The sequence below is a fragment of the Papaver somniferum genome, chromosome 5, assembly GCF_003573695.1.
Source record: "Papaver somniferum cultivar HN1 chromosome 5, ASM357369v1, whole genome shotgun sequence".
Taxonomy (NCBI): Eukaryota; Viridiplantae; Streptophyta; class Magnoliopsida; order Ranunculales; family Papaveraceae; genus Papaver; species Papaver somniferum.
This window is the reverse complement of record NC_039362.1, coordinates 88,926,266-88,951,697: the sequence shown is the minus strand read 5'-3', so window position 1 is coordinate 88,951,697 and position 25,432 is coordinate 88,926,266. Positions and strand designations below refer to the sequence as shown.

At 39.1% G+C, this 25,432-nt stretch overlaps 1 protein-coding gene across 1 annotated transcript; it reads right to left on the bottom strand.

Moving 5' to 3' along the window:
* On the bottom strand, positions 1–24,089 carry LOC113279279. Its single transcript, XM_026527976.1, has 5 exons — positions 23,913–24,089; positions 1,605–1,696; positions 1,393–1,462; positions 1,162–1,296; positions 1–513 (listed from the first exon to the last, which is right to left on the bottom strand). Exons 1-5 carry the CDS (start codon positions 24,087–24,089, stop codon positions 1–3), a joined length of 987 nt encoding a protein of 328 aa, XP_026383761.1.
* Positions 24,090–25,432: the final 1,343 nt, after the last annotated feature.

Sequence of the window (25,432 nt, the reverse complement as noted above, 5' to 3'; positions counted from 1 at the left end):
TCAATCAAAGAGTACATATGGAGTCATAATATTTCTGTCCCTAGCGCATATATCACTTACAACACGCAAGATAACACTTACTTGCACTGTTAAAGCATAAGCGCGTCCGGGATCCCTGTTAACAATGATGTGACCAAACTTCCTCCATATTTTCTCGTACAAGCCTGCATATCCAATGGGAACGGTGAATCCACCAACTAGTTCATGATATGGGAGTGATGCATCAAATGGGGGATCAAAAGCAACTCCTGCACTTGGATATTCGTACACCACTATGCGATTCTCAATTACTGGAGCAACTTCTACGGTCATGGCAACAGTTTCTTCAGTCGCCTCTGCTTGTGGCTCGGTTTCTTCTATTACCGGAGTGGCAACAATTGAAGTTTCCATAACTTCAGTGACGACCCTCTCATGGCTTTGAAGTGTAGGGATAGTTTTCTCTTCATCAATAACTCCAGGGCTGCTCGAATTATCCTTATTGGTTTCAGTATCCTCAACTTCGGTATTTAGCACCTAATACGAAGATTACATGAGGTTAGAGCAATCTAAACATGGAAACCAAATGGGATCATAAACTACAGCATACAAGCAGTCCAACATCATCAAAGTTCATCATTATGCACTCAAGACAAATAGTGTGAAAGTCATAAAACACGTTTTGCGGCAAGCTCACCGGAAGAGATTTTACTCTGCTCTGTACAAGATGACAAATTGGGAGCAATATACAAAGAATCTAAGAATTAGTTATATACCATTCTCTTTGTATGAATGTTCTCTACAACATTTCAAAATTTCATAACAAGCTGATGAACGAGCAAGGAGATATGATCAAAACATTGGACGACGTACAGTCTGAAAAAGTTCTGAAAGTCTCTTGGAAGTTTACTGTTTCGCCTTTTTCAGGCCCTAAACATGCTCAAAACTTAAAAAGCTTCATTGACAAAGCTTGGAAATTTTCCTGGCTTGAAGATACATATGCAGACCGTGAAAATCCGACTTCAGACGAGGATTTTATGGCGTTTTTGCTAAAAAGCTGAGTTCTGAATTTTCTGGTAACGTATTTCGGCAAAGTTTTTCGTGTATGCACATGGATTCTCGTTCATTCAGTCATACATCAACAATTTTATGCTTCTACGGATAAAATGCAAGGGAAATACTTACTTGGGTGGTCTCTGAAACGTTCAAAGAATCAGAATTGCCCGTGTCAACATCAAGAGTATCGTTACTTCCGTTCGGTTTTGAACCCTGGGAATTTTCTTTACCTCCATTATCCGAAAATGAACGAGCATCAACACTCTATAATTCCATGGCGACATCCTCCTGGGCATATTCTCAAACAATTAGTATTTTATCTACGAAGCATCGTATTTGGTTATGTGGAGGAGTACTCACATCATTCTCTTCTTCAACACTCAAGTCAGAAACTGTCCACCCAGTAGCAGAGAACTGAAGACCATCAATACTTTATGGAGAAAAATTCTGTAACCAAATAACGAATATTGGTTTTACGATCCTAATAACACGGATAAGAAAGGGTCACGACGGAAAAGTATTGACAACTCACCAAAGAAACAACTGGGGACTTTATGGTGTTAGGCAACAACTTGCAATTCTTATTCCTGCCCTTTCCACCGTGAATAATTGTTTCTGCTTCAGAGAGGTTTACTTCAATTCGAGGTCTCACAGCACGACAGTCCTGCAGAAAAGAAATTGATGCGGTAACTAAAGGAAATTATTTTGATCTTATGAAGATTACACAAAAGGTACATACTGGTGAACACCCTGGAGATGTCTTTCGCTTGTCACCGCCAGAAATATGTTTCAATCTTGGTCGAAGAGAAATCATCTCAGCAGAAGGAGGCTCTTTCACTAAAGGTTGGCCAACCATTACGAAATTGTGTAAACACTCAAGATGCTGACTCCAAAAATCTATGTAACCTGGAGTTACATATGTAATTCGTTCAGAACAAGGGAACCAGTAAGAACTCCCTTTCACATGTGTACGATCTAAACAGGTCTTATGTTGTTCCACTGATGGTTTCCTCCTTCGAAAAGTTGGAACACATTGATCCATACCCATCTGACAAGCCACTCTATCGATGTTGTATTCTTCTACTGAAAAATCTCCATATATTGCTGATATCAAATGACCCGGAGTACAACTCAACATGAAGGATCTCTCGCCATCGCTCAAGTCAGCACCAGATTTCAAAGCCATACTTTCTTCAGTATTGAAAGTTTTCAATTGAGAAACATGAGAAGGAATTAGCACCCAGGGGCGGAAATTAAACTCAGATTCATCGTCTAACACATCAATGAGACGTGTCTTGGATTAAGGTTGTTTTGTAGACCAGCGCATAATCCTGGCATTATCCTTCTCAGGAAAAATACGACGAGAATCAGCAGTATTCAGCCCTTGCAAGATATTACGAGGAATAGGCGCATAATTCTTGAAGCGCTCCCACATCAAAGCCTGGAAAAACATCGTATCGGCGTAGCATTCAATCTTCATAAAGCCATTCGAAACGCTGGAGTCTATAACCAAGGAGTCCAGGTTAGAGTATAAAGAACGCAAGAATAGACTACCTATGGGAAGTTGTTCACCTTGAGCCATATTAATGGCAAAAGGGATTACAAATGGCTTTAACAAAGTTCCGATGTCTTCAAACACGTCCCTGGATAGCCATAAACACAAGAAAGCAGCAATAGATAACATACCGTCAGGTTCATCAAGAGGGGTATCTCGTGGCCACCAGTGTGTTAACCAGTGGGCGTAACAACGTTTTCCAGACGCCTTATTAATTCTCTCCATCTCGACTGTCAAGATGTTGGAAACTGTTGTTTCCTCTGCTGAAAGCTCTTCAGGGAAGTGACCTGTTGTCAGCCGTGCAAATATAATTCACTTCCTCACTCAACTAGAAATAAATATAGTATGCGATAAGAAAGAGTTCATTCCCACATAGAGGCTTTTGTTGTTATCAATTTTCAGTTTCTTAGTAACCAAAGGGGGGGGGGGGGTTGTTTTATCTAAATAAACAAAGAAATGAAAGTAAATTTAAAGCAATAAAATAATTGAATAATCAATAAGGAGAAGATATTGGTCATGGGATAGTATCATTCACAAACATGTATTTTCATCAATGATTAGAATTGAAATTTAATCTCTCATCTATTAGAAGTCCTAGGATATCTTGATCGCAAGAGTATCCCGTTTATTTCCCGATTTTATCACAAATAACATTAAAAGATGCTAATGTGAAATCTACCTAGAAAGCAACCTAAAATGTAAAAACACAATTAAGTTTAACTCCCTAAGAGCAATAAGTTCTATGAAATAAGACTAATCAATGCAAACAAAATGTGTAAAAGCACTAATTCGTTTTAACAAAGGTTATGATTCATATGTGACTAGTAGGATGTGTCACTACAAGCACTACCCACAATTATGCTACTTAAAATCAGGGACAAACAACTTTTTCGTATTAAAAACCCTAATATAGCTCTAGAGATGAATGCAAATCGGATTGATTCCGGACTCAACCAATCAAACAATCAAATCATATAACAATATAAACCATGAATCATAAACAATAAAGTTGAAACAAAACTAATTCATAGAATCAAATAACATGCATTGAGAAATCAACTTTTATCCCATAACCAAAGATTGAGTTTAGTTACTCATAATAATGGAGTTCATCATAATCATAATCATAAAATAATTGAAGAAGATGAAAAATAAACGAAAGCAAACCCTAGTTCTAGCTCTCTCCAAAGCTCCAAGAATAATACGTGATTTTCTTTTCAAAGTTGTAGAAACTTTCTCCTTTTGTAGCTTTTCATCTTTCCAAAACTAGGTCTTCAAAGCCCAAAGTCCAAGTGGTCCAATAAGCCCATTAGTGAGAACAACCCATGTAGAAAATATGTCCAAAAGAATGTCACCGGAAAGTAGCCGGAAAAGTCACCGGAAAACATCTCAGGTAACCGACAAAGTCCGCCCAGTACCGGTCAACGAGTCAACTCGGTCGGGTCAACTGAGTAACTCGGGTCAAACACCGAGTCAGTCACTGAATCAGAGCTGATTTAGCTTAGTAGGTTTTGGCCAAGGCCATTGCACTGGCCTAAGCTTTGTGCTGCACAATGATTGTGCTTCATAGCTCCATCCAGCCATGATGGCCCTGCATCTTCAGTGTTGGACCTGGCCATCCAAATTTTGCACAGTTCATCATCTTTAAACCTGTCAGCAGATCACAACACCACCACTTCCACCTGTAGCTTCAAATCACTCACTTAAACTGCAGCTGCAACCAATTCCTGTAGTTCAATTCTTCCACTTTTGCATCTCCTTCCACAAATAAAACCACCTGTGATGCTTCCATTAGACTCTCCACTAGCTACATCACAACTTCAGTCCTATGGATATCTCTGCCGCTTCATTACTAGCTCATGCCTGCACAATTCTACATATTCACCAACAACATCCATCCTTGTAATGCCATCACCTGTACAATTCATATCCCACCTGCAATTTCAGCTCTTTCTGTTCTGTGTCAACAGCCCAAACTGCAACACACTTCTCTTCCCTGCTTGCCAAGTGCTAGCAACACTCCACTTACCCACTGCAACTTAAATTGCAGCTTCAATCACCTGTAAAAGCTTCAACACAACTCTTTCCATCTCAGTTCTTCTCAGCTCATAGCCACCACTCCATAACACCAGCAACTTCATCAGATAAACCCTTACCTGCAATTTCTACTTCTCACAGACCCATCAATTTCTTAATCTATCTCATTCAGCACCTGAAACTACACACCTCCAGTTTAAACCAATAGCACACAACACCATCACCTGCAACACTTGCAACTTCAAGCACCAGCTCTGCCTTCTCATTCTCATCTCAGCTGCAATATCAGTTCAAGCAACACTACACAGCAACACAACCTGAGTCATCACACTCCTAGGCAGCAACAACGTCACCACATATTTTTCTGTAACTCTCAATCATAAACCACCATAATCAACACCTGCAGCTCAGTTCCTTCCACACATTCCAGTCCTGCAGCTTAACTCAAAACAACTCAATTTATACCATCAGGTCCATTCCATTGCTATCATACTGCAATCTTGCATCACCAAACACCAGCTGGTCCACTGCAAAGTTCAGCCTGCAATTTAGCTGCATTCCTCAAGCACCTGCAATTTTTTCCATCTGCACTTGAGCCCTCATTCAGACCCATGGAAATCACCACAAACAACTTCATCTCCCATCTTTCCTCATCTGCAATCCAGTAAAACTGCTGCCACTACCACCTGACCTGACCACAAACATTTCAGTCACCACCAACGCTTCTAAACACAACCCAGAGCTCATAACTAGCTCATTCTACAGCTTATTCTCCATTCATTACTGCAGCATCCACCAAGCTTCAACCGATCATCTTTTCAAGCCATACCTGCAATTCAGTTCAGGTAACAGTACACTTGAAATCTACAGCTCCATTTCCTTAAGCCATTATTTGCACTTCAGACACAACTCTAGTCCCATAACCTGCGATCCGCCTCAACATGTTTCAACTTCCATATTCTACCTCAAACAATTGCAACTGCAATGCCATTTCACAGCAAGACAACCATACACACAGGCTCCCTGTCACCAGTTCATCTGAGTCTTAACACAATACCACCAGTTTACCGACCTCCAGGACCATTCTTTGCTTCCAGCTGAAACAACAGCAACACCACCACCTTCTCTTGCTTAGAGACTCCACTCTCAAACTCAGTTCCAGACCACCTTCAATGCCATGGCTTCACTGCCACATCTCAGTCCTCAACAACAACAAGCAACAACAAACCTAGGCAGCTTATTCATCTCCAAATCCCTGTAACACAATAGCTCCTACTGCAGACCACCTAACATTCATCTAAATCCTTCATATCACCACAGAGCTTCATCACTTCAACCACTGTGAAATGCAATCACCAAAACACCTATAGCAACAACTGCATCTTCTCAAACCCATCTGCTCATCAACCAAACCAACAATTTCAGCTTCAGAACTTCAGTTCACCATCAGGACTCATTTAATATCACCACCAGAGTTCACTCAGTTCAGTTTCTTCTCAAACTTCGGAAGCATCATCTTCTTAACAAACCCAAAATCCCTTCTCCACTAATCCACCAGATTTACTAACCACAGATCTGAGCTCTTCTTCTCATCTTCTTATCATCATTACCATCTTCGAATTCAATACCAGAAACAATTAGCAGAAACCCTAACAATTTCTATAATCAATTCCAAACCCCAGATCCCTTGAGCTCAACCCACAAATACTGGGATTTAACTCTCAATTCGAGTGATACCCAACTCCAATCTTATTCATTAACCTGAATTTCTTCTTTAAATTCTTCCATTAAATCTTCCATGAACTGCAAGCTTCTTTTGTTGCTTTGTAAACACAGCAAAACCCCTAACCAACCTTCAATTCTTCATTTCTGGCAACAACAACCTTTAACATAACACCAGATTCGAATTCAAATCAAACCTAACTTCAATTGCATCAGATTCAGTTTCAATCTCCCATGAATTCTCTCTGAACCGCAGTCGCCATCCTCTCTCGGTTTTCAGGTGGAAAAGAAAAGAGAAATGATGAGAAAATGATTCCTCACTGAATTTTAGGGCTTGTGTAGTAGAATGGATGCAACCAACCAGGTGAGGAAGATAAGGGGTGCCTAGTTCCAGGGAACTATCTATTTTGTTTTCTTGCTCAACTGTCAATTGTGGAACTGACAACTCATTCTTCACTTCCTTTGTTGCATAACCTTGGCCGGCTCCAAATGTAACTCGCCCGTGAATCGACCTTTGTGCCATTTTTGCTCCAATCAAGTACTTTCTCCTTTTTTCGCTTTAAATGGCTCCAAAGTACCTAAACACTCAAAAGTGAACATAAGATACATATTTTACAAGAGAAATAGCAAAGAAAGCATAAACAACCGATATGAAATCTAGCTGTTTTACAACACCTATCAAATTCCCCCATACTTAGACTTTGCTAGTCCTCGAGCAAATCAAACCAAACTTATTCTAAAAGATACATACAACTCCCGTGAGGGTTTACTAGAGATATACCCACAAAACCTGCTTTTTCCAACTTACTAGTTCTCCATAATGATAGCATCCAACGCGCTAAGAAGACATAGAGATTCTGCACACTAGTCATAAGAAGTTAGACACATAAATGAACACAATCTCATCCTTAAAAGTTGAGAGAGAAATAACCATCCCTTCTCGAAAGAAATTCGGGTTCGGAGTGATCAAAAGCCTCGACTCTGCCTCACAAGAAAGGGTTTTATGAAGTTTCTCTCAATAATAAATAGCTCTTTATGGGTCACACATGTGTCGATGTAGGAATAAAGAGAGAATCCTGCGACATGTTGAATGGTAGGAAGGCCAAACCCTCCGATTTGTTTTGAAAACCCACATCTTTTATTCATTTTGAAAACCCATTTTCTGACGATCTCTAAGAAAGGAAATGAACCACTTAACGAATGTGGGAATATGCTTACTTACCTCTTTATCCGTTCGACGTGCAGCTAGCACCACTCTCACAGCATCCATAAAAACGTCTTCGGTCTTCAATCGGTGTCTTCATCTTCGTCTTCGGTCTTCAAATCTTGATGATAACTCTTGAACTTCGTAGAATCTTGACAATGATGATTCTTTCCTCTAATTCCTTGTTGCTTGAAACTTCATTACTGATATTTCTTCTTCCATTGGCTTTATTGAATAAATACAAAACCAAAAACGAACTAAACAAACAAAAATATGATGCAATGAATTTTTTTTTTATTTTCTTTTCTTTCTCTTTTTTTTCTCACTCTTTTTTTTTAAATGCAAGATAAATAAAATAAACAAAAAAAATTAAAACTAATGATGGACCTAACAAAATTTCTCTCGTCTCGTCTCTTTTCTCTTTTTTTTTCACCTTTTTTTTATAAGAGACCTAGCATAATGGTGACCATGTCTCATTTTTTGTTTTGTTTTTTTTTTTTGCTTGAGACAAGAGAAAATAATACAAAAACAAAATAAAGATAAAAATAAAAATGCAAGTACAAAGGCCATGGTGTAAGTACTTTACCGCTCGATAACTTGTATGTCTCGATATCACAAACTTCTTGAATTATCATCTTAATAATCTTCATTCTTGTACAATAGTCTTCAACTTGTAAAAAAAAATTATGCTCCTTGTCTTGTTGCTATACTTAAATATGAAATCTCTCATTTCTGTACTGTTGCTTGTAAACCTTAAACGTCTTCAACTTTCCTTCGAATTTGTGATGCTCCTCTTGTTGATGATGATGGTGTTTCTATGGACCTGTTGGTGTAGACAGAGATAAAGTGGATGGTGCTAAATGCGAACAAGATTACAAGTGGTATGTAAGTTAGCAATTCGATGTCACCATTCATGATTGATAAAATAGCACTCAAGAGATCAAAATAGTGCTTCTATTGGTGGGAGGTTGGGTAGCTCAGCATTCTACCCGGAGTTTACGTACGGTGACACACACTCTAAAAGCACAAATTTATACAAGTACAAAGAATTGAAGGTCGGTGCCTCTCATGATGTAACATGGGTAGTCTCCACTATAAGGGATCACAAATCTAATACCGAATTCAGTCTACACCTCATATGCCACTGGGATGGTTAAATCCAACTTTAACTCTCATACAAGTAAGAAACCCGATCATGTTCTCTGTCATCTCTAAGTTCAGTCACTCTTATGAGAATCTCGATGTAATCTTAGCGACATGTATGATATGTGACTCTAAACTAACCACAAGTTGGAGTTTTCTTATTCACTATTTTACAAAAAAAAATTGAAAATTTCATGAAAAATTTACAATGCAAATGCAGCCACTCCCCCACACTTAAACTTTACATTGTCCTCAATGTAAATTGAATCGTCCAAAGAAAGTCAAGGTGGGAAATCCTATATGATAATGATAAGAAATCAGAAAAAAAAAATAATAAAAATAAAAACAAAACAAGACAAGAAAAACTAAAAACAAAACAAGAAATAAATACAAGACAAGAAATACTCATCCTAAGGGTTGCCTCCCATTTAGCGCTTGGTTTAAAGTCGTCAGCCCGACTATCTCCTTGCTTTCTATGCCTCCTCCAGAGGGAGTGCATCCACAAAGTTAGCTCCTTCCACCACTTTGGAAGTGAAATTCTCATAATATGGTTTCAAACGGTGCCCATTAACTTTAAGTTCTTTGCCTGTAGCTATGCTACGAATTTCCACTGCACCATGAGAAAACACATTAGTAACAATAAAAGGTCCAATCCAACGTGATCTTAATTTACCCGGAAATAAATGCAAGCGAGAATTAAACAAAAACACTTTCTTCCCAATGTAAAATTGTTTCCTAGAAATCATGTTATCATGAATTGCTTTCGTTTTCTCCTTATAAATGCGTGAGCTTTCAAATGCATCATTGCGAGCTCCTCTATCTCTTGGAGTTGTAACTTCCTTTGCTTTCCAGCCCCATCCATCTCCATATTGCATTGATTAATATCCCAAAACGCCTTATGCTCAATTTCAACGGGTAAATGACAACGTTTACCATACACAAGCCTAAAGGGAGACATTCTGATAGGTGTCTTGTATGTGGTTCTATAAGCCCACAAAGCATCATTAAGTCGCATGCTCCAATATTTCCTTGTTGGGTTCACCGTCTTCTCTAGAATGGATTTCACCTCCCGGTTGGAAACCTCGGCTTGTCCATTTGTTTGGGGATGATAAGGTGTTGCAATCTTGTGCGACACATTGTACTTCTTCAACAAGCTTTGCAATATCCTGTTTTTGAAGTGAGAACCCCCATCGCTAATTATGGCTCTTGGAATTCCAAACCTTGCAAAGATATTAGCTTAAACAAAATATGAAACCACTTTAGAATCATTAGTCGGGTGGCCTTAGCTTCCACCCATTTGGAAACATAATCCACATCAAGTAAGATATAAAAATTCCCATGAGAGTTAACAAAAGGACCCATAAAATCAATACCCCATACATCGAAAACTTCAATAAATTGAATAAAAGTTTGTGGCATTTGATTTCGGGCACCTAGATTGCCTGTTCTTTAGCACCTATCACAAGTTGTACAAAATATATATGCATCTTTAAACAAGGTTGGCCAATAGAAACCTCTTTCAAGTACCTTGTAAGCGGTTCTGTTACTCCCAAAATGTCCTCCGCAAGCATAGGAGTGACAAAAAGACAAGATATAATTAAATTCAGATTCGGGAACGCACCTTCGTAACACTTGGTCACTACCTTGTTTCCATAAGTATGGATCATCCCATATGTATTGGTTCCCTAACCTCTTAAGTTTGTCCCTCTCAGCACGAGACAAGTTCTTTGGGATTTGTTTAGACACCAAGTAGTTCACAATGTCAGCATACCATGGCTATCCAAAGGCAATTGAGAATAGTTTCTCATCCGGGAAACTTTCACGCAATGGGATAGCTTCCTTGTCCACAGCAAGACGGCTCAAATGATCTGCAACGGTGTTCTCAATTCCTTTCTTGTCTTTGATTTCAATATCGAACTCTTGCAAAATTAGAATCCATCGTATGAGCCTCGGTTTCGCCTCTTTTTTCATAAGCAAGTACCTAAGCGCTGCATGATCAGAAAAGACAACAACTTTTGTACCAATTAGATAAGAGCGAAACTTTTCCAAAAAAAAACAATAACTAATAACTCTTTTTTAGTGGTTGTGTAGTTTTGTTGGGCCTCATTTAACGTTCTAGAAGCATAATAAATAACATGAGGTATCTTCCCCACACGTTGCCCAAGCACCGCACCAACCGCATAGTCACTTGCATCACACATGAGCTCAAAAGGCTTGCTCCAATCCGGTGGTTTAATGATAGGGGCTGAAATCAAAAGTTCTTTCAAACGATTGAATGCCGCCATACACTTTTCATCAAAGTTAAAAACCACATCTTTTTGCAATAAGTTGCAAAGTGGTGATGCTATCTTGGAAAAGTCTTTGATAAACCTACGATAAAAACCTGCATAACCAAGAAAAGAGCGTATATCCCTCACCGTAGTGGGAGGGGTTAGAGCACACATAAGGTCTATTTTAGATTTATCGACTTCCAAGCCTTTAGAAGATATTATATGGCCTAAAACTATGCCATGAGTTACCATGAAATGGCACTTCTCCCATTTAGCACAAGATTTGTTTCAACACATCGTTCAAGGATTAATGACAAGTTGTGCAAGCAAAGGTCAAATGGATCACCAAAGACACTAAAGTCATCCATAAACACTTAGATTATGTTTTCAACATATTCTGAGAAGATACTTACCATACACCTTTGAAAGGTAGCTGGAGCATTGCACAAGCCAAAAGGCATCCTTCTAAAAGCAAAAGTACCGAAAGGACAAGTGAAAGTGGTTTTCTCTTGATCCTCCGGCGCTATCATAATCTGATTGTAACCTGAATAACCATCAAGGAAGCAATAATAAGAATGTCCAGCTAAACGTTCAAGCATTTGATCAATTAAAGGTAATGGAAAATGATCCTTCCTAGTGGTGGCATTCAATTTCCTATAATCAATACAAACCCTCCAACCGGTTTGCACACGAGTTGGGACAAGTTCGTTCTTATCATTCTCCACCACCGTCACACCTGATTTCTTTGGTACTACTTGTACCGGGCTCACCCACTTGCTATCGGATATGGGGTAGATAACACCCACGTCCAAAATCTTTAGTATCTCCTTTTTCACAACTTCCATCATGGGAGGGTTCAAACGACGTTGCGCTTCCCTTGTAGGCTTTGCATCGTCCTCCAAACGTATTTTGTGCATACAAACGGCAGGGCTTATGCCCTTGATATCAGCAATCGTCCATCCTATGGCCGTCTTGTACTTCCTTAGCACCCTTAGAAGTTTTTGCTCCTGTAATTCACTAAGCTTGTTAGAAAAAATCACAGGTAAATCTTCCTTATCATCCAAGTACAAGTACTTTAGGTGATCGGGAAGAGGTTTCAATTCTAACTTTGGAGATTTAACAATGGAAGGTACAAGCTTTTCATCACTGCATGGTAAAGAAATAAAAGAGATATTATGAGTTTCCTGGCATCCTTGTAGTGAATTAAGATCACCAAGGGCTTCCTTGACTTCATTACCACACTCTACACCATTATCCATGGATGTAGTCAAAACGGTTTCCAAAGCATCATCACCATTCAATTCAAATACTTGTTGTGCCAATGTGTCCATAACATCAATGGAGAAACAATAGTGGACATCACTAGGATATCTCATCGTCTCAAAAATGTTGAAACATATTGTTTCTCCATCAAACTCCATAGTTAGCGTTCCTTTATCCACATCAATAATGGTTTTCGCCGTTTTCATGAAGGGACTCCCAAGTAGCAATGGAAGAGACGAGTCTGGTGACCCTTCATTCATCTCTAACACGCAAAAGTCAGCTGGAAATACAAGTTGATTAACCTGCATAAGAACATCCTCAACAATACCCATTGGGTAAACATTAGAGCGATCGGTGATGTATTTTCAAATGGTTGTAGTGATAGTGGTAAAAAGATTCGTTTCAGATTTATGAAGGAAATAATTTTTAGATTTAATTAAAATAAAGCAAATTAATTTTCAAAGAGTGATGTCAAGATTTAAAATGGACTAAGGCTCCGGATTCACTATTACTTCAAGTTGATTGGTTACAAAAATATTTCATAATTATTATCTAGCTCTTTTTCCATTAAATCACTTATTAATCTATAAGGTGTCCAAATATTAAATTGTAATCCTTAAGCATGATTTATCAAAGAATTAATTCTAAGCATAAAACATCAAACTGATTCACAACTAATTAAGAAAACCATTTTTATCTCTTTTTTTTATTGATCCAAGTGAATTAAATAAAATAAATAATTAAGAAATTATAAAAAGAATTTACCAATCAAAAAATGAATGAATAGCTCCTCCGTCGCCTCAGTCACCAGGTATTTTAGCCGCTCATCATGTTGGAAAACCTCTCGAAATATTTCATTGATGCTCACAAGTGTTTTACAAATGATGAAAAGGAAAATAATTGAGTAAATCGGGTGTTTGCAACACTTATAATTGTTGCAGAACACTGTTACAGAAACGATAGAAATAAACTGTTGATGACGGTAATTCTAAGACCCTCACGCGTTAGTCGTTATCCTTGTTGAAGAACGACTGCCCTGGTCTGTCCGTTCTTCGTGTTCTTCAATGGCAGCAGCAGCAGCAGAAACTTTCCTGTAACTTGATTTTCTCGCTCTGTTAATGCTCTATACTTCTCCCAAACTCTCCCTAAACTTGCTAGCCCCTCCTTCTCGACATTAGGGACCTATTTATACACAACAGGTCACTCAAATCCTCGTAATAATTCCAAGAATATTCGGCCATTAAAAAAATATTCCGAAATATTTTTCTTTAATTCTCTGATTTGTTACGGATTGTTCCCTGTTTTATCTCTTCTCACGCGTCATCCCTGAGCTGTAGGGATTGTTTCCAGCCAATAGAATCAACCCATGCACGTCTCTTCCATCCAAGAATTCCAAGAATAGAATATTTTTCCTATTTTAGAATATTTTCCTTGATTTGATTCCCACCGGTTATCTAACCAATTTTGACCGAATCCAACACCCATACCAGCTCTATCTAGGCCCTAGGAACAAACCCATTTAATTTGGGCCATTGAATCTCACTGGAACACCTTCAAATCCTCAACCCTAGTCAAGGCAGTTCAAGAACATTTTTTCCCGCCAAAATTTGAAATTCAAAAAGGTTGAAGATGATATTCCCCCTATCCTGAACTGGGGTGCGAATAGCAGATGCCTTGGGAGTGACCTGGGGGTGCCCCTTAGTAATTAGGTTACCCCTTATCCAAAAGTGAGAGTCTGAATAACACTTGTCCTTCGGGTGCCAAAATCAACTTTTCGAGCCGAATTTTCCAAAAATGTTTATTTCCTAAAAATACATAAAAACACAATATTAGTACAAAAATAGAGTTCCAACAATACAGACATTGAGGAAAAAGTAGACACAAAAATGTGTCTATCAAATACCCCCAAACCTATTATTTGCTAGTCCTCGAGCAAATCGAATAAAATGACTACACTTAGCACGTGCAGTAAGTTGTTAAACCACTAGGTGGCCCTAGTGGCGGAGTGTTGTCTCCGGAGGGTTTACCAGAGGTGTACCCACAAAACCTTTACTCCAGACCCTAGCTATCTACAACGAACCTTGGAAGGCACTAAAGAATCTCCTTGGTTGGCATACAATCATTGACTATAGGAGGAAGTACCCTGATGCGAAATTCCAATTGTTGTACACGAGTTTGCACTCAAGCATACTAAAATTCATATAAAGTGACAGAGCTCTACTCAGATAGTTGCACTATGGACATCATATTCGGATTCAAACTAATCATATGGATAGAAAAAGGAGATGGAAATAGAAAAATGTAGATGGTTTTTATGTTAACCAAATGATCGATGTTTCACATATCTGTCTGAAGGCCACTGCCAGAATGAACCTATCCTAATGGACTGAGATACCGGTCTGACTAATATCAACACAACTGGCATATACAAGGGAACCAATGGTCAATAACTTAAATCTAGATCAACAAACTGGCAAATACAAGGGAACCAACAGTTGACTACACAGAACAATAACCATTTTTTTAACTTAACGGCATGAATAGATCTTTTTGATCCAAGCGCATGCTTCTTGTCAGCAGATTACACGGTAGTTCCCACGGGTCCTGCATTCCACGCTTTCTTAGGCGACGGAAACAGGGAGAACACACGCATATTGCTATCCAAGTGTTAATACTTATTCCGATTGGTCTAACTGGTCCGGTCTTTTTTTTTTAGTAACTCAGTCACTCTAATTCATCCTAGCAGTGATAACAACTTGAATCGTGTGCCCCACCTAATCACTTAGAGAAACATAGTTTAAAATGAAAAAATAAAATAAAAAAAAAAGAAATGAAAAGGACTCAACGAGATATGGTGCAACTATCATGTTATTTCTAACACCTGATCTCTGTGCTTTTATGAATAGACTCTATATATGTTTCCATCTAATCAGATTGGTTCCTCAACTCCTACAACCAAGATGCTTCCATCCACTTAGATTAGTTAGTTCCATCCTGAATACGCATAAATTTCTAGGCTCTGGAGTTTATTTATTGCAACTAAAAGCTAACAAAAAGTTTCTTCCCCACCCCCAAACTTAAATCTAACATTGTCCTCAATGTTTCTAATTAAAGAGCAGTACCAAAAGTAAAATAACACGAGGAGAAGTTGGAAAGATAGTACCTGGGTGAAGAAAATCAAAAACTAATATACAACATACAACTGCCTCGATGGTCAATCAAGGGTAAACAGGGTCCTCCAGAGGGACCTCCTCAACATCACCTGTAGGAAAGGGCTCTAAAAAGGGTTTCAATCTCTGACCGTTAACCTTCGAAGAACTACTACCATCCGGTGTCTCGATCTCAACAGCTCCATGAGGAAAAACAGTGCGAACAATAAAAAGGACCCGTCCACCGAGAACGTAACTTCTCAGGGAAAAGATGCAAGCGGGTATCATACAGAAGAACTTTTGACCTGGAGAAAATGACTTCCGTAAAATGTGTATATCATGCACAAGTTTCATTTTGTTCTTATACTCCTTCGCACTATCGTAAGCATCTATACGAATCTCGTCCAACCCATTGAGCTGGAGTTTCCTATGGGCTCCTGCCTCGTCAAGTGAAAAATTTAGCTGCTTAACAGCCCAATAAGCTCTATGTTCTAACTCAACAGGTAAGTGACATGCCTTGCCATAAACAAGCCGATAAGGCGACATTCCAATGGGGATCTTAAACGTAGTACGGTAAGCCCATAAGACATCAGTAAGCCTAGACGACCAGTCTTTCCGATTAGGATTAACTGTTTTCTCTAATATACGTTTTATCTCCCTATTGGAAACCTCTACCTGACCACTAGTCTGTGGATGATACGGGGCAGCTATCTTATGTGTAATACCATATTTCTTCATCAGAAGCTTAAAAGGCCCATTACAAAAGTGCGACCCTCCATCACTAATTATAGCTCGTGGTGTACCAAAACGTGTAAGTATATTATTTTTCAAGAACTCAATCACAACCCTATGGTCATTGGTTTTACACGCAACCGCCTCAATCCACTTAAAGACATAGTCTACGGCGACAAGGATGTATAGGTCACCAAAAGAATTAGGAAACAGACCCATAAAGTCAATACCCCACACATCAAAGACCTCAACAATTAAAATAGGGTTCAAGGGCATCATGTTCCTACGGGAAATGGTTCCTAATTTCTGGCATCGTTCACAAGTAACGCAGTAAATGTGGGAGTCTTTAAACAACGAAGGCCAATAGAATCCACACTGTAATATCTTAGCAGCAGTTTTCTTAGCACTAAAGTGACCCCCACAAGCATGATCATGACAAAAGAAAATAATACTGAACTGGTCACTCTCAGGTATACATCTCCTAATAATCTGGTCTGGACAATACTTAAACAAATAAGGATCATCCCAAAAGAAGTGCTTAACCTCAGCTAAAAATCTAGAACGATCTTGTTTACCCCAATGTTGGGGCATTCAACCAGTAACAAGGTAGTTCACTATATTCACATACCAAGGTAATTGGGTAACAAAGAACAATTGTTCATCAGGAAAGCTATCCCTTATAGGAAGGGAATCATCTGGGGAACTAACAACTAGCCTAGACAAGTGATCTGCTACAACATTTTCGGCACCCTTTTTGTCTCTAATGTCCGGAGAAAACTCTTGCAACAACAGAATCCACCTAATCAATCTAGGTTTAGTATCCTTCTTAGACAAAAGATATTTTAAAGCAGCATGATCAGTATATATGATGATCTTAGAACCTAAGAGATAGGGTCTAAACTTGTCTAAGGCAAACACAATGGCTAATAGTTCCTTCTCGGTAGTTGTATAGTTCAACTGGGCATCATTCAGAGTTTTGCTAGCATAGTAAATCACATGAAGTAACTTATTTTCTCGCTGACCTAGCACAACACCAATAGCATAATCTGAAGAACCACACATGATCTCAAAGGGTAGGTTCCAGTTGGGTGCCTGGACTACGGGGGAGGTAGTGAGTAATGACTTAAGCTTCTCAAAAGCCTCTAAACAAGCATCATCAAAGACAAACTTAACATCTTTTGCAAGCAAATTGCAAAGAGGTCTAGACATCAAGCTAAAATCCTTAATGAAACGAGGATAAAAACCAGCATGCCCTAAGAATGACCTAATATCTCTTACGGTTTTTGGGACCGGTAAAGTTTTAATAAGGTCAACTTTGGCTATATCTACCTCTATACCCTTTGAAGATACAATATGCCCTAGAACAATTCCTGAACGAACCATAAAGTGACATTTCTCCCAATTAAGCACTAAATTCTTTTCCTTACACCTAGTCAAAACTAATGACAAATGATGCAAGCACTCATCGAAAGACGAACCAAACACTAAAAAATCATCCATAAAGAACTCTAAGAACCGTTCTACCATGTCAGAAAATATGCTCATCATGCAACGCTGAAAAGTCGCAGGGGCATTACATAGCCCGAAAGGCATGCGTCTATACGCAAAGGTACCAAAGGGACAGGTAAAAGTGGTTTTCTCCTGGTCTTCTGGGGAAATAACGATCTGATTATATCCAGAGTAGCCATCTAAAAAGCAGTAGTGACTATGTCCATCTAATCTCTCTAGCATCTGGTCGATGAAGGGAAGGGGAAAGTGGTGCTTCCTAGTGACCTTGTTCAATTTCCTATAGTCAATACAAACACGCCATCCTGTGGTCACTCGGGTCGGGATTAACTCATTGTTATCATTCTGGACTACAGTAATACCAGATTTCTTGGGAACAACCTGAACGGAGCTGACCCACTTACTGTCTGAAATAGGGTAGATAATGCCTGCATCTAATAGCTTAAGAACCTCAGTTCGAACTACTTCTTTCATATTGGGGTTTAGTCGACGTTGCATCTCCCTAGAAGGTTTGGTGTCTTCCTCTAAATAGATCTGATGCATACAAACAGTAGGACTTATACCCTTAATGTCTGCTATGGTCCACCCTAAAGCATCCTTGTTGTTTTGAAGGACGGTTACTAGCCTACTTTCCTGATCTCTATCCAAGTCGGAAGAAACAATCACAGGTAAAGTCTCAGACGGGCCTAAAAACACATACTTCAGGGTATCTGGCAATGCTTTTAGGTCCAACTTAGGAGGCTCTTCTAAAGAAGGAACTAGGGTAGACTTAGAAACTGGTAGTGGTTCGAACTTAGGTTTCCATCCATTACTAGTATCTAACAAAGGGGTTGAATCTAACAAAGCATTCACCTCATTAATCACCTTATCATCATCAAAATCAATCCCAAAGTGAGCTAGGCATTTCTCTAGTGGATCTTCTAACAAAGTGTTTGGTAATGACTCCTCGACTAATGTTCCTATCATGTTCACCTCTTCTATATTCGAGTCATCTAGTTCAGAGGGTAGCTTACTAATATTAAAATGTTCATCTCAATAGTCATATTACCAAAAGACAAATTCATAATACCATTTCGACAGTTAATGATCACATTGGATGTAGCTAAAAACGGGCGACCTAAAATCACTGGTATTTGGTTCTCTGGGTCAGGGACAAGTTATGTATCTAGGATAACAAAATCCACCGGATATATAAACTTGTCCACCTCTATGAGAACATCCTCGATCACACCACGAGGAATTTTAACGGACCTATCAGCTAACTGAAGTGTCATCTGTGTAGGTTTCATCTCACCAAGTCCTAGCTTAAGGTACACATGGTATGGCAGTAAGTTCACACTGGCTCCTAAGTCAAGCAACGCTTTCTCAACACGGTACTTACCTATTGTACAAGCAATGGTAGGGGACCCTGGGTCTTTATACTTAGGAGTAGTGGTATTCTGAATAATAGAACTCACATGACTAGCTATGAAGGATTTCTTCTGGACACTGAGCTTACGCTTTCGCGTACACAAGTCCTTAAGGAACTTGGCATAAGAGGGAATCTGCCTAATTGCATCTAAAATGGAAGGTTGATATTCACCTGCTTAAAAACCTCTAATATATCATTAAAGTTGGACTCCCTCTTAGTCGGAACTAGAAGCTGGGGGAACGGGGCGCTAGGAACAAATCCGGGCTCATCAGGACCCACATTGGTCTCTTTGGAGACTCTATCAGTCTCCTCATTTTCTGGCTCATAAGGGTGAACTACAACATGTTCATTATCAGGCATGGCAACCTTATTGTCAACTTTCTTTCCACTCCTAAGGGTTGTAATAGAGTTCACATGATTGTACGATTTCTCTTCTTTAGGATTGAGTTGAGTTTGACTAGGAAACTTACCTTTTTCCCTCAAAGATTCATTTATCTGACTAACCTGGTTTTTTAACTCAGAAATAGCTTGGGAGTTAGCATAACCTATATTTTTACTTTCTTCTATCCCTTGAACAACCATTAGGTTGATCTTATCAGAGTTTTTAATAAACGAGGCTAGAGTGTCTTATAAACTTGTGATTTTTTTATCCGAAGGGTTCTGAAACTGGGGTTGACCTGAAGAGTTATTAGCATAACTAAAACCTGAGGGAGGCTGAGAATTACTAGACTGACCTTGATTCTGGCCCTTAGACCAAGAAAAATTAGGATGGTTTCTCCAACCAGGGTTGTAGGTTTCTGAGTATGGGTCAAACTTCTGACGGTTCTCAAACCTAGCGTTGTTATAGACAGCATGGGATTGTTCTTCACTAACATGACCTTCCCAAAACGAGTTATTGGGCTCTACTCCACAACTAGAGACTTGAGCGGCTCTAATCCTATCATCAGGTTCAACAAGAGACCTATAATTAGGCTGATTCAATTCCAAAGCTTCTAACCTTCTAGACAAAGCAGCAAACTTAGCATCTGACGCAAAACTCGTATCTACCATATTGGTGCTACTTCTATTGACCAAGAGTCTTTTAGGGGGTTCAACACAAGACTCCCACTGTTGGGATTTTTCAGCGATAACTCATAAGAAGGTAAAAGCATCATCACCATTTTTACTAGTGAACTCACCAACGCACATAGGCTCGACCATAGCTTTGGTCGAATAGTATAAACCATTATAAATAATCTCTACAAGTTTCATCTTATCAAATCCATGGTGAGGACACTGGGATAGGAGATCATTGAATCTCTCTAAAAACCTATAAAGAGACTCTCCCTCTTGTTGCACACTAGTACTAATGTTCTGCCTAAAAAAAAAAATTGTCCAAATGTCCAAAGTCCAAAGTAAAGTGCAAAAATATTACAAAAATTTCCTAATACAATTCTAAAAAAATTAAAAATTAAAAAAAAATAATAAAACTAAATCCTAAAAAATTATTTGTCTTCTTTTTTTCTTTTCTTTTAGCTTTGAGCTTTGTTCCAAGTCCTTAGTGTCCAATCTTCAAACCTGCAAATCAAAGACACAAACAAAGAAACGTAAAGAGGAACAAATGAAAATAATAAAAAATAATAAAAACCTAAAAATTCTACCTAAGCACAAATCCCCGGCAACGGCGCCAAAAATTTGATGTATTTTCAAATGGTTGTAGTGATAGTGGTAAAAAGATTCGTTTCAGATTTATGAAGGAAATAATTTTTAGATTTAATAAAAATAAAGCAAATTGATTTTCAAAGAGTGATGTCAAGATTTAAAATGGACTAAGGCTCCGGATTCACTATTACTTCAAGTTGATTGGTTACAAAAATATTTCATAATTATTATCTAGCTCTTTTTCCATTAAATCACTTATTAATCTATAAGGTGTCCAAATATTAAATTGTAATCCTTAAGCATGATTTATCAAAGAATTAATTCTAAGCATAAAACATCAAACTGATTCACAACTAATTAAGAAAACCATTTTTCTCTTTTTTTATTGATCTAAGTGAATTAAATAAAATAAATAATTAAGAAATTATAAAAAGAATTTACCAATCAAACATGAGTGAATAGCTCCTCCGTCGCCTCAGTCACCAAGTATTTTAGCCGCTCATCATGTTGGAAAACCTCTCAAAATATTTCATTGATGCTCACAAGTGTTTTACAAATGATGAAAAGGAAAATAATTGAGTAAATCGGGTGTTTGCAACACTTATAATTGTTGCAGAACACTGTTACAGAAACAATAGAAATAAACTGCTGATGACGGTAATTCTAAGACCCTCACGTGTTAGTCGTTATCCTTGTTGAAGAACGAGTGCCCTGGTCTGTCCGTTCTTCGTGTTCTTCAATGGCAGCAGCAGCAGAAACTTTCCTGTAACTTGATTTTCTCGCTCTGTTAATGCTCTATACTTCTCCCAAACTCTCCCTAAACTTGCTAGCCCCTCCTTCTCGACATTAGGGACCTATTTATACACAACAGGTCACTCAAATCCTCGTAATAATTCCAAGAATATTCGGCCATTAAAAAAATATTCCGAAATATTTTTCTTTAATTCTCCGATTTGTTACGGATTGTTCACTGGTTTATCTCTTCTCACGCGTCATCCCTGAGTTGTAGGGATTGTTTCCATCCAATAGAATCAACCCATGCACGTCTCTTCCATCCAAGAATTCCAAGAATAGAATATTTTTCCTATTTTAGAATATTTTCCTTGATTTGATTCCCACCGGTTATCTAACCAATTTTGACCGAATCCAACACCCATACCAGCTCTATCTAGGCCCTAGGAACAAACCCATTTAATTTGGGCCATTGAATCTCACTGGAACACCTTCAAATCCTCAACCCTAGTCACGACAGTTCAAGAACAATTTTTCCCGCCAAAATTTGAAATTCAAAAAGGTTGAAGATGATATGCCCCCTATCCTGAACTGGGGTGCGAATAGCAGATGCCTTGGGAATGACCTGGGGGTGCCCCTTAGTAATTAGGTTACCCCTTATCCAAAAGTGAGAGTCTGAATAACACTTGTCCTTCGGGTGCCAAAATCAACTTTTCGAGCCGAATTTTCCAAAAATGTTTATTTCCTAAAAATACATAAAAACACAATATTAGTACAAAAATAGAGTTCCAACAATACAGACATTGAGGACAAAGTAGACACAAAAATGTGTCTATCAAATACCCCCAAACCTATTATTTGCTAGTCCTCGAGCAAATCGAATAAAATGACTACACTTAGCACGTGCAGTAAGCTGTTAAACCACTAGGTGGCCCTAGTGGCGGAGTGTTGTCTCCGGAGGGTTTACCAGAGGTGTACCCACAAAACCTTTACTCCAGACCCTAGCTATCTACAACGAACCTTGGAAGGCACTAAAGAATCTCCTTGGTTGGCATACAATCAAATAACATGCATTGAGAAATCAACTTTTATCCCATAACCAAAGATTGAGTTTAGTTACTCATAATAATGGAGTTCATCATAATCATAATCATAAAATAATTGAAGAAGATGAAAAATAAACGAAAGCAAACCCTAGTTCTAGCTCTCTCCAAAGCTCCAAGAATAATACGTGATTTTCTTTTCAAAGTTGTAGAAACTTTCTCCTTTTGTAACTTTTCATCTTTCCAAAACTAGGTCTTCAAAGCCCAAAGTCCAAGTGGTCCAATAAGCCCATTAGTGAGAACAACCCATGTAGAAAATATGTCCAAAAGAATGTCGCCGGAAAGTAGCCGGAAAACATCTCCGGTAACCGACAAAGTCCGCCCAGTACCGGTCAACGAGTCAACTCGGTCGGGTCAACTGAGTAACTCGGGTCAAACACCGAGTCAGTCACTGAATCAGAGCTGATTTAGCTTAGTAGGTTTTGGCCAAGGCCATTGCACTGGCCTAAGCTTTGTGCTGCACAATGATTGTGCTTCATAGCTCCATCCAGCCATGATGGCCCTGCATCTTCAGTGTTGGACCTGGCCATCCAAATTTTGCACAGTTCATCATCTTTAAACCTGTCAGCAGATCACAACACCACCACTTCCACCTGTAGCTTCAAATCACTCACTTAAACTGCAGCTGCAACCAATTCCTGTAGTTCAATTCTTCCACTTTTGCATCTCCTTCCACAAATAAAACCACCTGTGATGCTTCCATTAGACTCTCCACTAGCTACATCACAACTTCAGTCCTATGGATATCTCTGCCGCTTCATTACTAGCTCATGCCTGCACAATTCTACATATTCACCAACAACATCCATCCTTGTAATGCCATCACCTGTACAGTTCATATCCCATCTGCAATTTCAGCTCTTTCTGTTCTGTGTCAACAACCCAAACTGCAACACACTTCTCTTCCCTGCTTGCCAAGTGCTAGCAACACTCCACTTACCCACTGCAACTTAAATTGCAGCTTCAATCACCTGTAAAAGCTTCAACACAACTCTTTCCATCTCAGTTCTTCTCAGCTCATAGCCACCACTCCATAACACCAGCAACTTCATCAGATAAACCCTTACCTGCAATTTCTACTTCTCACAGACCCATCAATTTCTTAATCTATCTCATTCAGCACCTGAAACTACACACCTCCAGTTTAAACCAATAGCACACAACACCATCACCTGCAACACTTGCAACTTCAAGCACCAGCTCTGCCTTCTCATTCTCATCTCAGCTGCAATATCAGTTCAAGCAACACTACACAGCAACACAACCTGAGTCATCACACTCCTAGGCAGCAACAACGTCACCACATATTTTTCTGTAACTCTCAATCATAAACCACCATAATCAACACCTGCAGCTCAGTTCCTTCCACACATTCCAGTCCTGCAGCTTAACTCAAACAACTCAATTTATACCATCAGGTCCATTCCATTGCTATCATACTGCAATCTTGCATCACCAAACACCAGCTGGTCCACTGCAAAGTTCAGCCTGCAATTTAGAGCATTCCTCAAGCACCTGCAATTTTTTCCATCTGCACTTGAGCCCTCATTCAGACCCATGGAAATCACCACAAAAACTTCATCTCCCATCTTTCCTCATCTGCAATCCAGAAAACTGCTGCCACTACCACCTGACCTGACCACAAACATTTCAGTCACCACCAACGCTTCTAAACACAACCCAGAGCTCATAACTAGCTCATTCTACAGCTTATTCTCCATTCATTACTGCAGCATCCACCAAGCTTCAACCGATCATCTTTCAAGCCATACCTGCAATTCAGTTCAGGTAACAGTACACTTGAAATCTACAGCTCCATTTCCTTAAGCCTTATTGCACTTCAGACACACTATCGTCCCATAACTGCGATCGCCTCAACATGTTTCAACTTCCATATTTACCTCAAACATGCAACTGCAATGCCATTTCACAGAAGGACAACCATACACAGGCTCCCTGTCACCAGTTCATCTGAGTCTTAACACAATACCACCAGTTTACAGACCTCCCGGACCATTCTTTGCTTCCAGCTGAAAACAACAGCAACAACACCACCTTCTTGCTTAGAGACTCCACTCTCAAACTCAGTTCCAGACCACCTTCAATGCCATGGCTTCACTGCCACATCTCAGTCCTCAACAACAACAAGCAACAACAAACCTAGGCAGCTTATTCATCTCCAAATCCCTGTAACACAATAGCTCCTACTGCAGACCACCTAACATTCATCTAAATCCTTCATATCACCACAGAGCTTCATCACTTCAACCACTGTGAAATGCAATCACCAAAACACCTATAGCAACAACTGCATCTTCTCAAACCCATCTGCTCATCAACCAAACCAACAATTTCAGCTTCAGAACTTCAGTTCACCATCAGGACTCATTTAATATCACCACCAGAGTTCACTCAGTTCAGTTTCTTCTCAAACTTCGGAAGCATCATCTTCTTAACAAACCCCAAATCCCTTCTCCCCTAATCCACCAGATTTACTAACCACAGATGTGAGCTATTCTTCTCATCTTCTTATCATCATTACCATCTTCGAATTCAATACCAGAAACAATTAGCAGAAACCCTAACAATTTCTATAATCAATTCCAAACCCCAGATCCCTTGAGCTCAACCCACAAATACTGGGATTTAACTCTCAATTCGAGTGATACCCAACTCCAATCTTATTAATTAACCTGAATTTCTTCTTTAAATTCTTCCATTAAATCTTCCATGAACTGCAAGCTTCTTTTGTTGCTTTGTAAACACAGCAAAACCCCCAACCAACCTTCAATTCTTCATTTCCGGCAACAACAACCTTTAACATAACACCAGATTCGAATTCAAATCAAACCTAAATTCAATTGCATCAGATTCAGTTTCAATCTCCCATGAATTCTCTCTGAACCGCAGTCGCCATCCTCTCTCGGTTTTC